The sequence below is a fragment of the Lontra canadensis genome, unplaced genomic scaffold (genome assembly GCF_010015895.1).
Source record: "Lontra canadensis isolate GAN:19392208 unplaced genomic scaffold, GSC_riverotter_1.0 scaffold53, whole genome shotgun sequence".
NCBI classification, from domain to species: domain Eukaryota; kingdom Metazoa; phylum Chordata; class Mammalia; order Carnivora; family Mustelidae; genus Lontra; species Lontra canadensis.
The window spans coordinates 11,610,558-11,630,153 of NW_022631047.1; the positions used below are offsets into that span (position 1 = coordinate 11,610,558).

The following is a 19,596-nucleotide window of genomic DNA, read 5'->3' on the forward strand; positions in this document are numbered from 1 at the left end:
GCAACATGGGAAAGTAATTCTGGTGATAATGAAAAGAAGTAGAATTTAAAATGGTATAATCACGGATCATAACTATAGAAAATAAATTCCAGTTCTAGTCTGGCAGTAGCACTCATGTATGCATTTGATCAGAGATTAGAAAGGAATGTAGAAAAATGAATGCATTCGGTTTGGTAGGTGACCGGGATGGGATGTTTGTGTATTTCTGTCACTTTTGTAATAACATGTTATACAATAAAAGCATTTTAATGCATTGTTCCAATATTATCCAAGTAACGGAATTATTCATGCTAAAATTGAGAATATTTGGAGTTCCTATGTCACTTTGTCTTTAGAATTAATTATCTAGAAAGTTGTAAGGGTATGTTTATTTTTTTAATTATAATTAGTAGGATAATTAAATTGGTTTGTATTCCACAAATGTAGTCTAACAGTTACAACAAATTATACCTAAAGACCAGAAGAAATCCACCTAAAGTTAGCAAATAGGTGCTCAAATCTGTTCACGAAGTAGATGGTCAATATTATAGGTCATTTTTTTTTTTTTTTTTACAGAGTTCTGTTAAAAACATATGATTTGTTTTGGTCCTCTTTTTAGGAAATGACTATACCATGGTGCTTAAGGAGAGCAGAACTTGTGTTTAAGTGTGTCAAAGGTGAGCAGAATCTTATATTTCAACAACATGACCTGTATTTCTTAGTCCCAACTATTGAAAGTAGAGCAGCTCAGGAGAAGAATATGAACATTACCTCTGTCCTCTGGTGTCCCAGTTAAAAGTGGTTTAACAAGGCAAATATTTTTTTACTTCTCTTTTTCCAGTCATAAAAGAAACAAATCTCTTGAAATACAAGGATATTTGGATGTTATTTGCATTTTGCTCTGATTATACCTTGCTCTCTCTTGCCTTTTTATTTTCTTAAGAAGAAAAAATAGAACCACATCTTCACTTTTCCTTCAATAACCTGCTTTAGCTTCACTGTGTAGAGACTAAAAGGACTTGAGAAATCATAAGGGAAAATGCATTGACAAAATGATGTTAAACCTCTCTGGCATGGAGAGTTAAGGATCGCAGAAGTTCATCTGTTCTTCGGGCCTAGCCTCTCCTACACACGAGTGGCTACCCAGAAAGGCAAGACTGAAGCCCCACAGTGAAAATTCAGTTTATCTCCATAAGGGGCTGGTAGGTTTGAAGACCAGAACCTGCAATTCAGCAAAGTCTGTTGCTCTGTTTTAGGTTTCATGATGGAAATGGCTTCATGGGATGGAGGAATTTCCAGGACAGTGCAGTTTCTGGTACCACAGGTGTGTCATCTTAGTAGATCTCTCCCCAGTTTAATCTCTGCTATAATATTGCTCCCAGATACAGCTAGGCCCCCTGTCCCAAACTCAGTAGAACATAACAAAATGCTAACAGCTTTCTGTTTATTAAGGGGAGAAGTGTTTGGATGCCATAACGGCATTTAGATTATTGTCAAAGATGTCAGCATCTTCCACTCAAGGGATCTTTTATTTAACCCCAGAACCAAATTTGACTCATCTTTTGCTTTTTTCCCACATTCGTGATCTATAGTTCTTGAAAAATTCACATAAAAGGACATTAGCAGAAAATGATTCTGTATTCTATATAGAGCTTAGCAAAATCAGTGGTACTTTAGATACTGACTACGCTAGAGTTATCTAGGGATTTTTCTGGTAATTAAACTTACTGTTTGACAGAAACAACATAGTTTCTCAGAACGAAAACACCCACTGCCCATAACCATGTGGTTAACTCAGTCATGAAAGAGAATTTCCAAATACGGCTGTCCTTAACTAGGACTAGTTCCATATTTTAAATGACATTAAAATTTGAAAAATCAATGATGGTTTAACAAATGTGAACTTTTTTTTTTTTTAACTTCTGACAGAGTATTTCTGAAGAGATGTTTTATCAACTTAGCAACATGCTCCCCCAGATCTTCCGAGTATCATCAACACTTACTCTGACATCCAAGCACTAAACCCTTAGAGACTGACACATTGGCAGAAGAAGCCTCTTCAACTTTCCAGGAACTTGAGCTGTGCTGGGATTCTGTCAAGCAAAAGATGCCCAGAAAGAGAACTTATAATCCAAGCCACAAACCAAATCATGATGTATGTCTGTGAAACCTTCCAAAAATTCATATACTGTATAGTCTAGTGATCAGCTTTTTAGTCATACTTTTATTCTTAACATTTCTTTAGGAAGCAATCTTTTTTTTCTACTGTTATGCCCTGTCTGCAAATATTAGTACCTGGACACTTGATATGGAAGATTGTTCATTGCATTTTCTTGGAGACATCTGACTTTTCCAAAAGATTTAAATCATATCAAGTGCAAGAGTTCATTGACCATAAAAATAAAATCTTTCCTTTACCTTATTTGCCAAGCAAAAATTAAAGGCAGTGCGATATACATTGCAAGTATGGATTTTTTGTGAAAATCTTTGTAGAAACACAAGCATATGAGACAAATGTGCTTATTCTTTTAAATTCTCCTGTTTCAAAAACTCTTTTAAGGTTTTATAAGTCAGGGAAAAAAAGTCAGGAAAGGACTTTGGATTCTTTACCTCTGTCTCATCCTCTCTATATGACCTCGCCCTTGTCTATTAATAACATTTCATGGGCTGGGAAAATAGTATGCTCACTTGCAAGCCCAATGGAAAGTTAGTCCAAGCCAACACCTGGCAGAATTTCAGTGCTCATCAACATCATGACAGACAACAAAGATCATTTTTATTTCTCCATCCCGCTTCCTACATTCTCAACTTCCTTAACCAGTCTTCTACTTCCTACATTCCCTTGCTGATAACTATGTCCCCATTTCTTTCTGTGCTCTGTTTCCTCTCCCCTTTTGCGTCATCTTTCCTACTTTCTCAGATGACGCGTATCACTTATTTCTCCATCTGTAACACATTTGCTATGAGTAGTGACTATATTAAACAAAGACATTTACAAAAGAAATAATTTCATCATATTCAAGTTACATGGATGTTGTAACTGACCAAGGAAATGAAGTGGAGGACCTTTGATATCCTGATGAGGTATTACATCTTGATTCCAAGAAACAGAAAGCCCTCTCGTTAATATATATAAATACTTAAATATAGTAACTTATAGAAACTCTTTTCACACACAAAATGCTTCCCCATAACGCAGAATGTGTCTTGATTTTCTATGCAAGGAAATGACTGTCCAAGTAACAACACTAAGGAGGACATGTACTCCAGACTGTATCTGTTACACACTAACACCTTCCACATGCTTTTCCAGGGAACCTGGTGATCCCACCAAGAAGAAGGTAGGTATTCTGCTCTCACAGTGAGAAATTATCTTCCAGGCATCACTATTGTCCTTAAGACTGATTGTAATGCAAAGCAAGGTACACAGAGGAGGAAAATAGGGGTGTGTGAGAGCAGTATCAAAGACTACTTTAGATCATAGTATGAAAGGTCAGATTAGAGGTGGGTTTCCTTGGATCAATATAAGGCATTCAAAAGGAGGAACCAAGAATCTTTCCATAGAGGTCCTATAACTAAGTAGACAGCCAATAGCTATGGGTACAGCCAGAGGTCAGGGGGTAGGAGTAAGAGTTCACTCATGGAAACTTGGTAAATGCTGCTGCCCTTTCCTTCCTTTTTCACTATATAATGTAGTGGCTTTCACCCCAGGGCAATTAGAGGTACCGTTTGGCCCATGAAATCAAGATAAAGGTATTAAGTACCCTTTTTTTTTCACATGGTACTGTATTATGAGATATACAGAGTGTAAGATTGGAAAAATGCTTATGATGGTATATGAAGACATACCAAACTCTGAGCTAATAGCAAATATATAATTCAAAGCACTAATTATATGTATTCAAGTGATGGAGATTTTAGTGAAGCAGTAGATGAGGAAGTCCAGAATTTTGTGTTTGGACCAGAAAGGGTGAGATCATGACCTTTTTCGGAGTGTTCTAGAGGGCTTCATGGAGGGGAGTGGTTTGGGACTTTTCGTGAGTGATGTGAAGAAGGTATCTCAACAGGCTGAGAATGGAAGGGGCATTCTAGGTCTAAGATAGAGATAGGAACAGAAATCAAATGAAGGGAGGCACTGGCAAATGGCCCGTGAGTTGAGAGAAGCTGACCACAAGAGCCATTTGGGAGTGGGGTATAAGGCCTTAGTTCAAACATTGGTGAGGTGTTCCACTGAGCATGAAGCTTTCTGGTTGCATGAACAGTTACAGTGTTCCTAAGACAGATGACAATATGGGCCTCAAGTCCTTAAAAACATGCTTTGGAAATCATGCAGGGGCATTGAGCCTGGTGTCTCCATTCTGTATTGCTCTGTCCTCCCCTTCCCTAATTTATGTCCTCAAAGCACAAAGCCAAGCAAAGCTATAACCGTGCCATTGATCAGAAGTGTGGCATCAGCTGTTCTTGGCATGGCATTGTGGCCGGAATGGAAGAAATGCATGAAAAAGAATTTCAACAGAAACACAGCTCGGTTTGCCTGGGAGTTGGCAGATCTCTTCCTGGCACAGAGTTTACACATCGTTTGTGCCACTTCAGTTGGATGCTGGCTCATTCTCACAAGAAGAAAAAATGTTCCACAAAGGAAAGATGAATTCACAGAAACGTTCCTAATGTAGAGGCCCTAAGGAGATTCAGCAGAGCTGTGCCAAAAGAAGAAACAAAACTTAAGAGAGCAGAGTCTTGGCTGTTTCTCGGTCTCTAGGTGAGAATGATTGCTTTTCTGTGACTCCGTTCTCTCATTCAGATGAAATTGGACTGTTTTGCTCAGGAGGAGTTATAGCAGTGTGAAAATCATTATCACAGTTATGAAATAAAAAACGTTTTACAACACCTGATTTACCTGAAGTACCATGTATTCAGAACCATTTAGATGAATGGCTTTTCTACCCTTTAATCATCAAAGACCCTTTCCATTATCTTCCCCATATTTCTCTGAAACATTTTGAAAACTTTTACCTAGCAAACAATTGAAGTAAAAAAAAATCATCTTTTTGTTGTTGTTGTTAAAGACATATCTGGGGAGCTGAGTGACAGTATTAGCAAACAATACATAGTGTATTATTATCATTGCACAATTCCCATACATAGTTTTTACACATAAAATACATAGAATTATTGTGTAATACCAGGCAAATTCACAAAAACAACCTTGCTATTTTACTTACCCTGCAAGATCTCATCCCAATGAAATGTATTTCAGAAAGATTTTTTTTAGTTTATTTAATATTATGTTCAGTTAGCCTACATTAGTTTTTGATGTAGTGTTCAATGATTCATTGTTGCATATGACACCCAGTGCTCATCACAACATGTGACCTATCACCCAGTTACCCCGTCTCCCACCCCCTCCCCTCTGTAACCCTCAGTTTGTTTCCAGAGGCCAGAGTCTCTTATGGTTCATCTGCCTCTCTGATTTCTTCCCATTCAGTTTTCCCTCCCTTCCCCTATGGTCCTCTGCACTATTCCTTATGTTCCACATATGAGTGAAACATATGATAGTTGTCTTTCTCTGCTTAACTTCACTTAGCAGAATCCCCTCCAGTTCCATCCATGTCAATGCAAATGGTGGGTATTCTGATGGCTGAGTAATATTCCATTATATATATGGACCACATCTTCTTTATCCATTCATCTGTTGAAGGGCATCTTGGCTCCTCCCACAGTTTGGCTATTGTGGACATTGCTGCTATGAACATTGGGGTTGCAGGTGCCCCTTCTTTTCAGAAAGTTTTTTTTAATAGCTCAGTAACATCTCCAAGGACCGCTAATTCCAGGAACCCCAAGCTGGGAACCACAACTTTAGGTAGAAATACTTACGTGAGAGTACCTTACAAAGGGAGGGCAGGGATAAGGATGACATGAGTAGCAGATAGGCCCTAGAATCCCATTCCATAAGCGCCAAATGTTTACTGAGTTTCTTCCACACACAAAGGGGGTGGTTAGCAAGAGTCAGCCTCTAGAAGGCTATATACAAAGGCTATGGGACTTGAGGAACTATTTGATGAAGGTAAGAAGACTTGGCAAAGGTTTCTGTGATCTGTGATGCTGACTTTGACCAAGATGAAATCCCAGGTGAAGCAGGTGAAGGGATAAGTAGCCTCCTGAGAATGCCTACAGAAGAAATAATACGGGCTTGTGATGTCCTGTTCAATATACCAGCTACAATTATTGCAGTACAATCCAGATCTTTCTAGCTATCCTTTTCCTGACATATCCAAATCCAAAATTTGGCTGAATTTTACGCCATATATAGTCAATCCTCATTAATCATGGATTCTATATTTGTGATTTCACTTATTGCTCAAATTTATTTGAATTCTAAAATAGTCCATAAAGGCATTTACCAAGGCCCATAATCATTTACAAAAACAGTGGTTTTTTATTAAAAAAAAATCGAGTTGTGTGGCTGTTGTAAGTGACTCACAGAATGAAATGGAGGACCTTTGGCAGCGCTCACGAGAGAAAAATTTTGAGTAGACACACACACCTTCCCAGCTGAAAGGAGAAAGGTGATGCTCTGCCTTCTGGTTTCAGCACTCATAAACAAGTGTCCTTTTCATGGTCTCTTTAGTGTCATGTTTTCACACCTTTATGCTTTTTGTTGGTGATTTTGCTGTTCGCCCCCCAAGTGCGATGCTGAAGTGCTATCTAGTGTCCCCGAGCACAAGAAGGTTGTGATGTGCCTGATGGAGGAAATGTGTGTGTTTGAGAAGCATTGTCCAGGTGTGAGTTATAGTGCTGTCAGTCATGAGTTCATGGTTAGTGAGTCAACAATCTTTATTAAATAAGGTGTCTTTAAAAAGAAACATATTTTAAAATGTTATGTATGGATTAATTCACAAAAATGTAGTGAGAGGCTTGCAGAAACCTCGCCTTATATTTCTTCTAGGAGCAATGGCTCAAAACTTCCTCCTCCGTGTTCACAGCACTGGAAGCAACAGGCTGTGTGTCTTCTCTCACAGGCCAGAGTACGTCAAGGGCTACCCGTGGATATCTTTCACACATGGGGAATAAGACATGAAACATATTAGCAGAGAAGCAAACAGGTCCTTTCTGGAGATGTTTAGGAATTAAGCAGAAATTGCTGTCATAAGTTAGTTATGACGTCTGCAGGAGGAGAATGTATTTGTGGGTCTCTCCTTCCCTGTTTCATTCTCTCCTGCTTGCTAGCCTTCTTCTTCTTCTTTTTTTTTCCTTTCTTTATACTTAAGTCCTAGCTTCTTGTTATCAGGAAATCTGTACTCAAAACTGCTCAGGATGACAGTACGGCATCAGAGATGGGGAGCACAGTCCCTAGAATTAAACAAATCAGGTTCAAGTGCCATTTCCCTGATTGACTTGCTGTGGTTTGTCACATTGGGCCCATTACCTAACCCTCCTAGGCATGCTTCCTCGTCTGTAAGCTAGGAAAAATTAATAATAGTATCTACCTCATTGAGTAGTTAGAAGGATTAAGTCAGAAAGTGCACACTACCTGGCATATAGTCATTCTATAAATATTTGCTGCTATTATCCTTCCTTCATGCCTTCCTGTCTCCCCTTCCTTCCTTCCTTCCTTCCTGCCTGACCTTTCTCCTCCTTTCCTTCCTTCCTTTCACTAGATAGTAGGGATCCGAAGTCATTTAAAAACGTCATGTCCTCAAGGAGCTTACAACCCTATTGAGCTGAGAAGGGAAACTGTACCTCACAGTATTAGCCCACATAGAGTAAGGGTATACAGTCAGTGCAGAATAAAGTGTACACAGAGTGCTGTGGAAGTAAAAGAGAAACATAAGCAATGCAGTGGGCTGAGAGGGATGTTGAGCCCCTTGAGAGCTGCTTGGTCCTGCCTTTCTCTGGCATTGCCTGAGTATCCTCTGGGAGCACTTGTTACCCTCAATGTAGGTCAAGCACAAATCCTCCTGGCAGGGAGACAGAATGCCACCTGTGCCAGTGGCAGCAACAACTTCAGGAACAAAGGACAGGGCAGGTTAGAATGTCAGGAGGAAGTCACAAGGTACGTGAGTAACCCTGTATTTGAGTGGAGCAGGAAGGACTATTACATTTTTATCAGGTGAATCTAGATTTTAGACATAACAGTAGTATGAAGTAATTATAAAAGTGAAAGTCTCCTAGCCCTGTAACAGCTTCTGGATTTGCTTCTGGAACGCTTCCCTGGTTCTTCTCTTATGACTCTCTTGTCAGTGAGCTGATCAAAAGTTTCCTACCTTACAGGTGACTGAGGCCAGAGGATTAAGTGCTGGCAAAGGATTAAATGCTACAAAGGTATAGGGAAGAAGTCCTGCCAGTGGAGGATTAGAATTCAGACACAAGTGGACGACTTGGTATAATTGTGCATGTGGTGGCAGTGAAGGGCTGGGAGTAATGAGCACAACGCTTTATTTTAAAAATTGTCTTGGTGGGGCACCTGGGTGGCTCAGTCGGTTAAGCGACTGCCTTTGGGTCAGGTCATGATCCCAGGGTCCTGGGATCGAACCCCACATCGGGCTCCCTGCTCAGTGGAGAGCCTGCTTCTCTCTCTCCCTCTGCATACCTGTGCTCACTCGCTCTCTCTCTCACTCTCTCTCTCTGTCAAATAAATAAATAAAGTCTTTAAAAAAAAAAACCGTCTTGGCTATCAGAATAACAAACCACTGTAAAACTTAGTGCCTGAAACAGGAAGTATTTATTTATTTAAATTTTATTTATTTTTTAAATTTCTTTCCAGTGTTCCAGAATTCATTGTTTATGTTCAGGAAGCCTTTATTATTCATGACTCTATGGTTCATCTCTGTAGTTCTTCTACCTGTGCTCATGCATGAGCAGGTCTTCACACCTACTTCAGTCAGTCAGATAAGCAATTCTGATGAATGTGACAAGGCTCTCTCACATGTTTGAGTGTTGGTTGCTGTAGGCTGGAATAGAAGGACCTCAGCTGGGACAATTGGACTGTCCTTCACTGGATCTCTTCCTCCAGGAGGCTAGCCCAGAATTTTTCGCATAGCCATCGCAGAGTTAGCAAGGAGAGAGTGGAATCATGCACTGACTCTGGAGTTCTAGACTCAGAGCTGACATGCTAACACTTCCACCATGGTCTGTGGAAGAAGCAGGTCATGAAGCCAGCCCCTACTCAAGGAGTGAGGTAGTAGACTCCCCGTGCTGATGAGAAGGGTTACAGAAGTCACACTGTGAAGAGCATGGGCATAGGATGGGGAGAAAAATTGACAATCTTTTTGCTCTTAATGTATCACTCTCTCCTCAGCAGTTACCACTCTCTCTTTTTTACATTAACATATAATGTATTATTTGTTTCAGGGGTCCAGGTCTGTCTTTCACCAGTTTTACACGATTCACAGCACTCATCATAGCACATATCCTACCCCCTACACTGTTGGTGGGAATGCAAGCGGGTGCAGCCACTCTGGAAAACAGTATAGAGGTTCCTCAAAGAGTTGAAAACAGTTACCACTTTCTTGATGTTGTTTTTCACTCTTATGGGTTTATTTATAGTTTTAATGCATAGCTATATAGTGTAGCCATATCTATACAGTGTAGCTGTAAATGTGTCGTATTGAAATTTGCCAAAGTGTCATATTGAAGCTTTGTTTTCTACATGTCATTCAACAACTTGCTTTTTAAAATTTCAACATCATGTTTTTGAGATTTAATCATGTTAACATACATAGAGCTAGTTCACTAATTTTAGCTGCTATATTATTTTTGAATGCTCTGAATTATATGCTTGAAGCCCAGGTTATTTATTCATTCTCCTATTGATGGACAATGGGAGGTTATTTTCACACTTGTGCCACTTTGTTCTGTGCTGCGGTAACCACATTCTTACACAGGATCATTGTGCATATACGCTAGTTTCTCCAGGGTATAGATCTCTGAATGCAACTGCTGCATTACAGAGTCTTGACATCTTCAAATTGATAGTTTCAAATATTACTCCAAAGTGGTTGTACTAAATTCCCCTTCTATTTTCAGTATGTGAGCACCCTCTTTTCTCCATATCTCATATAGACTAGGCACAAATTTTCAGAAATGTACATTTTTCCTGTTTTGATAAGTATGAAATATCATCTCATTGCTCTTTTGTTTTATGTTTCTGTGGTTACTGGTGATGATGAATAGCACAGCATGTTTGGTGTCAGTTTTTATTTTTGTTTTTTTGAGTTGTCTGTATGGATCCTTTCTATTTTTTCTATTGGGTTGTCTTTTTCTTGTCCTCTTTTTAAATTTTATTTATTTGACAGAGAGAGAGAGACAAAGACAGAGCACACAAACACGGGAGCAGCAGAGGGAAAGAATGAAGCAGGCTCTCCACTGAGCAGGAAGCCTGATGCAGGGCTCAATCCCAGGACCCTGGGATCATGACCTGAGTCAAAGGCAGATGCTTAACTGACTGAGCCACCCAGGCACCCCTACTGGGTTGTCTTTTTTATATTGATTTGTAGACATTCTTTTTATTGTCTGAACATTAAACCTTTATAACTTATTCTTGTACATCTTTTTCTGCAGTTTATAGTTTTCTTATCGCTTTTTTATTATATTTTATTTTTCACAGTTTTAAATTTTAGTTTAATATAATTTATCACTCTAAGATGTATCTAAGATCTGAACAGGAAAGCAAAAATAAACCTACACCCAGGCTCTTCGTGGTAAAACTGCAGGACACCCAAAATGAAGATAAAAGTCTTAATGGTATTTTAACTTTTTTAATAAAAACCAAGCAAAAGCGTTTTGAATTACAATTTCGAAAAGAGCAGTCTTCTCAGTAGCAATAACAGATGCCAGAAAATGAACCGTGTCAGAGGAAATAACTGCCAACAAAAAGTTTTATACCTAACTAAACTATCATTCCAGCCATACATCTACATAAACGCATTTAAGTCAAAAAAGGAGGTTTCAACTAGAAGAACTCTCTAAAAGATCATCTCAAGGAAATTACTTTACTTCAGAAAGAAGGAAACTTATTATCCTCAAAGGAAGGAAGAGTCTTTCAAATTGAGAACATAGGGTTTGTTCCTATAAAACAGCAAAAGGCCAAGAGAAATTTGGCCAAGTCATCAACAAAAATATTTAGCTATTTATGGATTTTCTGATAACTCTATCTTAAGAGTTTAGCCATGGATCACACATGGCACACTGTCCCCATTTAATGTTTGCCAATGTCCTTTTGTTGGCACAACCACCTTAGTTAAATCAAGACATCATTTCCTTTATCAGAATTTCTCCATCTCTAAAACTTTACTATTTTCCACCTATGCTGCATTCCAAGTCAATACTTCTTATCTGTTATCTGTTCACTCTTTCTCTTAATTTGTATATAACTTACTCTTTGTTTCGAATTCATTTAACTTCAGAGCTGAGGACCACATAAATTCTACATTATTTTAATTTATAAAAATTCTTTGTAAATCTGCCTGGTATTTTGTCATAGTGTCTTGTTCTTTTCTTATGTTTTATATTCTTTCTATGACTAATCATTTGAGATATGTTTATTATATATGCTTATCAGATCATTCAATTATTATTATTTTGCTGAGAACATTTAAGTTCTCTCCTAGCAAATTTCAATTATATAATACAGTGTTATCAACTATACTCACCATGTTTACATTAGAGCCATAGATTTTATGCATCTTATAGATGGAAGTTTGTATCCTTATTACCAACCTCTCCCTATTTCCTCCACCTCCCCAGAGTCTAACATTTTTTTAAGATTCTACAGATACGCAATGCCATGCAGTATTTGTCTTTCTTTGTCCAGCTTATTTTACATAGTATAATGCCCTTAAGTTCTAGCCATGTTGTTGTAAGTTGACACGATTTTCTTCTTTCTCATAGCTGAATTAGGGGTGTTTGTGTGTGTTTATACACACATACATCTTCTTTATTCATCTGTTGACAGACATTTATGTTGTTTCCATATCCTGGCTATTGTGAATAATGCTGCAATGAACATGAGAATGCAAATAACTCTTCAATCTCCTGTTTTCATTTCCTTTGGATATATAACCAGAAGTGAGATTGCTGGATCATATGATAGTTCTATTTTTAATTTTTGAGGAACCTCATGCTCTTTCCAATAGTGGCTGTACCAGTTTACATTCCCACCAATCATGGACAGGGTTCCCTTTACCTCACATCCTCACCAGCATTTGTTATCTCTTGTCTTTTTTTCCATCAGTTTTATTGACATATAATTGACATATTACACTGCAACTTAATGATTTGATATACATATATATTGTGAAATAGATACCATAATAAGTTTAGTTATAATAATCAAAATAGTATGGTATTGGCATAAAAACAGACCTAGATCAATAGAACAAAAGAGAGCACAGATAAACCCACACTTATATGATCAATTAATTTATGACAAAGAGCCAAAAATAGGCAAAGGGGCAAGGATAGACCTTCAATATATGGTGTTGGAAAAAAACACATTTTAGTGGTTTCCTGTCTCACATTTAGGTCTTTCATCCATTTTGAATTCATTTTTGTATATGGTATAAGGAAGTGGTCCCATTTCATTCTTTTGCATGTAGCTGTCCAGTTTTCCTAGCACCCCTTGTTAAAGAAACTGTCTTTTTCCCATTGCATATTCTTGCCTCCTTTGATGAAGATTAGTTGACCATATAGTTGTGGGTTCATTTCTGGGTTTTCTATTCTGTTCTATTGATATAGGTTTCTATTTTGATCACTACAGCTTTGTAATATAACTTGAAGCCCAGAATTGTGATGCCTCTAGCTTTGCTGTTCTTTTTTCAAGGTTGCTTTGGCTATTCAGGGTCTCGTATGGTTCCATACAAATTTTGGGATTGTTTGTTCTATGAAAAATGCTGTCAGTATTTTGATAGGGATTGTATTAAATGTGTAGATTTTTTTAATAGTATAGACATTTTAACAATATTTGTCATTCCAATCCCTGAGTATGGAATGTCTTTCCATTTCTTTATGTCATCTTCAATTTCTTTCATCAGTGTTTTGTAGTTTTCAGAATACAGTATACCTAGGAATAAACCTAACCAAAGATGGTGGTGTGGATATTTTAACAATCCGAATCTATAAGCATAGGAATATCTTTTCATTTATTTTTTTCTTTAATTTCTTCCATCAGTATCGTATAGTTTTCAGTGTAGAGATCATTCACCTCTTCGGGTAGACTTATTCCTAGGTCTAGAAAAATTTTGATGCAATTGTAAATGGGATTCTTTCTTAATTTCTCTTTTTGATAGTTCATGGTTAGTATATAGAAATGCAACTGATTTTTTATATATATTGATTTTTTTATCCTACAACTTTACTGAATTTATTAGTTCTAACAGTTTTGTGTGTGTATATGTGCAGTCTTTAGGTTGTCTATGTCATACCTTGTTATCAAATGCAGACATTTTATTTCTTACTTTCCAATTGAGTTGTCTTTTGTTGCTCTGTTGCCTAATTGCTCTGGCTAGGACTTCCAGTACTATGTTGAATAAAAGTGGGGATAGTGGGCATCCAGTCTTGTCCCTGGTCTTAGAGGAAAAGCTCTCAGCTTTTCACCATTGAGCATGATGTTAACTGTGGACTCATAATGTATGGCCTTTATTCTCTTGTGGGACATTTCCTCTAAACCCAGTTTGTTGTGAGTTTTTAATAATAAATGGATATTGAATTTTGTCAAATGCCATTCTTTGTTGCATTTATAGAGATAATCATATAATTTTTATCCTTTATTTTGTTACTATAACATTGATTTTTAGATGTTAAATCATCTCATCCCAGCAATAAATCTAACTTTATCATGATGTATGATCTTTTTAGTGTATTATTGAATTTGGTTTGCTAATATTTTGTTAAAAATTCTTGCATTTATTTTCATCAAGAATGTTGTCTTCTAATTTTCTTTTCTTGTCCTTGTCTTATTTGGTATTAGGGTAATGCTGGCCTTATAAAATTAGTCTGGAAGTGTTCCCTCCTCTTCTCTTTTTGGAAGAATTTGAGATGGATTGGCGTTCATTATTCTTGGAATGTTTGGTGTAATTCAGCAGTAAAGCTGTCTAATCCTGGACTTTTCTTTGTTGGGATATTTTCTTTTGTTACTGATTCAATGTCCTTACTAGTAATTGGCCTGTTCAGCTTTTCCATTTCTTCAAGATTTAGTCTTAGTATCTTGTATCTTTTCAGGAACAAATCCATTTCTTCTAGGTTGTCCAATTTTTTGGCATAAAATTTTTCTTAGTAATCTCTTGTGATCCTTTGTATTTTTTGTGGTGTCAGTTGTAATGTTTCCTCTTTCATTTTTAATTTTATTTATTTGAGTCCTCTCTTTTTTTTTTCTTCATAGGTCTAACTAAAGGGTTTTTTGTTTGTTTGTTTGTTTGTTTATCTTTTTAGGAAGACTATCTTAGAGCACCTGTGTGACTTAGTCTGTTAAGCATCTGACTTTTGATTTTACCTCAGGTCTTGACTGCAGGGTCATAAGTTTGGGCCCACATTGGTCTCCATGCTGGGCATGGAGCCCATTATAAAAAAAAAAAAAAAGACTATCTCTAAGTTTATTGGCATTTCCTATTGTCTTTTTAGTATCTATCTCCTTTATTGCTGTTCTGATATTTGTTAATGCCTTCCTTCCACTAACTTTGAGCTTAATTTCTTCTTTTTTTCAGTTCCTTGAGATGAAAGTTAAGTTGCTTATCTTTTTTACTCTCAGTTTTCTTGCCTATAAAGTACAATTAATACCTTTTTCTCTCTCAACTTCATAGAATCAGATAAGAAAGAAAAATGAGATATGAGAATGCTTTACAAATTATAAAATTACAAAAAATTTAATTTAATTAAAAAATATTTAGTTTGATTCTTATGAGCAAAGACCATATCTGAATATGAGAATCTTATTTCTTTTTGAGGATAGGTAGACAGAAGGAAGAATAAAATTATCCACTAAATATTTATTACACGATTTTAAATACTAGAAATATTATATAATGGTGAAAAGGTGAGATATGATCTTATCTTCTGCCTAGTATGAGAGATATAATAAATCAAGAAGTAAATGCATGTGTAATTATAAATTATGATGATTCCTATGGGGAAATAATAAGAGGAATATAACGATATACAAATATGGGAAAACTTTTAGGAGGAAATGTCATTTAAGCAAAGACCTGTACAATTAATAGTAATGAGCCAGACAAAGAATTGAGAAAGGTTTTCCTAAAATTAGGAAATAAAACAAAAGGAAGAACAAATAAAAAAAATTTTTTTTTAATTCAACAGCTGCAGGAAGTATGCAGTTGAAGGGAGAAACAAAAAGGCCCAGACTTCTGACTAGAAGATAAAAAAGAGGGGACACAGGAAAGTCATGAAAAGTGAGAGCTTTAATACCCCATAAAGCTGTTTATGAACTCCTGGGATTACTCCAGAGATGTGTCAACATGGATCTGATCCTAAACATCATACTAAAAACTCTGATAATTGAATTACAAGGTAGACCACTACCCAAATTCTGGACAGTTCACTGACCAGCACACATGTGAGAAAAATTCAAATAGCACTACAAAGACTTTGAAAATGGAACTTACACTGAAGCCATAATTCACAAAAGTTTGTTTTGAATTTTGGGACTGAAAGAAATTGGATTGATTGCCAGTTAAGAGAAACATATCAACATTCTCTATAGGGTTTAAACAAGACCCATGATTTTATAACATAGTATTGTAAATGTCCTGGAAGCAATCTAGAAATATTTGTCATACATAGGACAAGAAAAATCTTAACTCCCAAAAGATAAACAACAAATGCCAATTCTGAGATTACACAGATGTCAAGATTATACAACAAAGACTTAAAAAATAGCTATTATAAAAATGCTTTATGAACTAAGGACAAACTCTCTTGAAGTGAATAAAAAGTAGAAATTCTTAGCAAAAACATAGATATAAAGAAGATTCTCATGAAAATTTAAGAACTAAAAAATGATTATCTCTAAAATCACTGGGTAGGGTCAGAAATAGAATGGAGATAGCAAAGAGAAGAATCAGTGAACTTGAAGATAATAGAAATTCTTCAGGCTAAACAACACAGAGAGGAAAGTTTGGTGAAAAAATAAGCTGAGCTGCAGGGGCCTGTGGGAAAGTACCAAAAAGTCTAACATTCATACCTTTGGAGTCCCAAAAGGAGAATGAATGTAGTGCTGAAACAACATGTGAAAAAATATTGGCTGAAAACTACCCAAATTTAGTGAATGATAGAAACCTAAAAATTCAAGAAGTTCAGTAAATCCAAAACAGGATAATTCAATGAAACTTACACCCAAACTCATCAAAATCAAACTACTAAAAACTAAAGATAAAGAAAAAAGCCTTGAAAGCAACCAGAGAAAACTAATACATTACTTACAGAAAATGCTAACTTGAATGACAGCAGATTTCTTTTCAGAAATTGTAGATGCCAGAAGGAAGTGGAAAAATATTTTTTAGGTGCTAAAAAGAGTGTCAACTCAGAAATCTGTACCCAGTGAAAATATATTCAAGAACAAAGGTGAAGTGAAGACATTTTTTGATGAAGGAAGAGTAAGAGAATTTGTGGTTAGCAGACCTGATTTGAAAGTATTGCTAAAGGAAGTTCTTCAGAAATTAGGAAAATGACTTTTAGGAAGAAATTTGGAATATCAAGAGTGAAGGAAGAATAACCAAAATGGTAAATGTCTAAGTAAATATAATAGACTGTCCATCTCTTGAGTTCTTTAAAGTATACCAGACAGTTGAAAACAAACAAAAAACAAGTAACATTGTCTAATGAGGATTTTGATGTATGTAGATAGAACTACCTAATAGCTACAAAATAAAGGGAGGGGTAAAGGGTTTATATGCTGATCAGGTTTTTGTATCTCACTGAAGTGGTAATATTAAGCCTAAATAGACTATGAAAACAATCAAGCAAATAAATAAACAAGTAAATATCCTGAGACAAGAAATTTGTCTGATGAATTCAAGTAAATAAGAAGTCAAATTGTACCAAGGGGCTACTGGGTCATGACTGCTTCTTCCTCATCTGAGAAAGATTCTAAATGGAAATTTTGCCTCATGACCCAGCCCTTTCCCACACACCCAATGTAAACAATCACCAAATCCTTCTTACTTCTTTCAAATCTCAAATATTTCTCTCCATTCTGTTAGGGTCTTCATAGTCCAGGATTCATTCTTTCTTTCTTTCTTTCTTTCTTTCTTTCTTTCTTTCTTTCTTTCTTTCTAACTTTCTTTCTTTCTTTCTATCTTTCTTTCTAGATTTATTTATTTGAGAGAGAGAGAGAGAGAAAGAGAAGCAGGGGGGAGAGGTAGAAGAAGGGACTCTCAAGCAGACCCCCCACTGAGTCCAGACCCTGACAAGGTGCTTGAACTCATGACCCTGAGATGAAGACCTGAGCTGAAATCAAAAGTTGGACACTTAGGGGCACCGGGGTGACTCCGTTGGTTAAGCGTCTGTCTTCAGCTCAGGTCATGATCCCAGAGTGCCAGGGTCAAGCGCAACATCAAGCTCCCTGCTCATTGTCTTTGCCCTGCTCATGCTCTCTCTTTCATTCACTCACTCTCTCAAATAAATTTTAAAAATCATTAAAAAAAAAATAGAGTCGAATGCTTAACTGACGGAGCCACGTAGGTGCCTCTGGGGCATCATTTCTTATCTATATACCATCTCCCCCAGAAATGGTCTCCCTAATTCTAGTTTTGCCTCCTGCTTTTTTCTTCATCCCACTCCAATCACCTAAATTCAAATATTTTTATGTATTTCTGCTTATAACATCAATTACTCCCTCAGTGCTTCTAAAATAGTGAATCCTTTAGCCTGTTCCAAGGCTTTTATTAGTATGCCTCCTGATCATCTCTCTACTCTCCTTTCTTGCCACGCTAATTTCTCCCCCAACTATATTCTCTAGACCAGCATAGTAAACATTTTAGGTTTTGAGCGCCATATGTTCTCTGTTGCAGCTACTTAACTCTGCAGCCATAGATAGTATGTAAATCAATAGGTAGAATTATTTGCAAATATAACTTTAATTACAAAAACAAGCATCTGGCTGGATTTGGCCATGGGCTGTTATGTGGTGATCCCTGCTTTAGACAACTGAACTACCTACACATCTGGGGACATGGCATTTTCTTTTATCTCTGAGTACTCCACAATCTGTTGTCTGTTGGGAATGTTTCTCTCCTTTGTCTGGCTACTTTCAGTTCATTACCAGGTATCAACCTGGATGCTACTTCTTCAAACTTTCCTTAGACTCCCTATCCCTCTACCTCCATCATTGCACTTACCACACTAATATATTTACCTACCGATATGTTTCCCTGTTTACTTGCCTGTATTCTCCCACTTGTTTATAAGCTTCTGAAGGGCAGAAACTATGTTCTGTCCACATTTTAATCCCTAATGCCTAGCAGAGTACTTGGCACATATAAGCACTTGATGAAACTTTCAGTTTTTCCATTGAATAAAGGGGAGGCCCATAGCCCTCTGGCTGACCCAGACCCTGTCTAAACCTTCAGGCTGAGAAAATACTGCCTAACTAGACAGTTGTATCTCCATGGAAGCTGTGATCTGTTTTGGGCAAGCCATCGCTTTCCTTTGGCCTGGATGCTTCTTCCAGGACCAACCGCTGTATTGCTTCTCAGGCAGCACCCATCCCATCTACCAGGCAACTCAGAGTTGTCTGACCCCACTTTCGGCAAGCATTCTCAGCCACTGATTTTAAAAATACGCCCCGAGGGGGAAATTGCTACATCTCTTTCCAAAGGCTGTTGTAGATGCCAAGGCTGTGGACAATGAACGATTTGTGGTTAAGGGTGGTGCCACCACCATTCAGCCAAGCATCCTGGGGACTCTCCCTGCCTGCTCAATGTCCTCCCTTTTCAGCCCATCACCAATAGAGTGGGAAAAGGGCAACTTTCTCTGGCAAGCCTTCAGGTAATTTAGTACCAGAAGGATCAACCATGTGTCCTATTCTCAACTAGGGAATGTCAGGTAAAGACACGGCCCTTCCTGCGGGACCTTACTATCTATTTTTAAAAATAATACAGGCATGTTTGAACCATTTAGAGGTTAGTAACATGCATTTATTTATTTACTCATTCACTTGAAAGTACCAACTCAATGCCAGGCACTGTGTGGGATGCTAAGTCACAGAGACAAAAAGTTCACTCAAGGATATTCTCAGTCAACTAAAATTTCCAGGAGGAATATGTAATGTGAGAAGGTTTTAGAGTTAAAGATATCAAAAGCTAAAGTTGTCAGAGAAAGTTCCATCAAGGACATGGAACTTCAACTGGTCTTGAGGAAAGTATGGGGTACAGATTTATGAATGGAGAGAGAAAAGAATTTCAGAAGAGATGACATGGCCAGAGGTGAGGAGGAAAACTGAGTGTGGAGAGAGGGGAGGAGAGGTCAGGAGTGGGAGATAAGGATAGAGAGAAAATGAAATATTGTAGTGGGAGTCCTTGAATACTGGACATTTAACTCCGGGGGGCGGGGGATAATATCCTTCTTCTTTTCTTTAACTGAGTTGTAGTTCACATACCCTAAAACTCA

The 19,596-nt window shown here is 37.3% G+C and overlaps 1 protein-coding gene across 2 annotated transcripts in view; it reads left to right on the forward strand.

Moving 5' to 3' along the window:
* CUNH12orf4 (chromosome unknown C12orf4 homolog) overlaps positions 1 to 2,286 on the forward strand; it is a 40,371-nt gene extending 38,085 nt beyond the window's left edge. For both annotated transcript variants that reach the window (XM_032874829.1, XM_032874830.1), the window contains 3 exons: positions 599 to 656; positions 1,236 to 1,303; positions 1,909 to 2,286. In XM_032874829.1, the coding sequence (XP_032730720.1) occupies positions 599 to 656; positions 1,236 to 1,303; positions 1,909 to 2,001 (219 nt within the window). In that variant the 3' untranslated portion in view covers positions 2,002 to 2,286. The remainder of the gene's footprint in view (positions 1 to 598; positions 657 to 1,235; positions 1,304 to 1,908) is intronic.
* Positions 2,287 to 19,596: the final 17,310 nt, after the last annotated feature.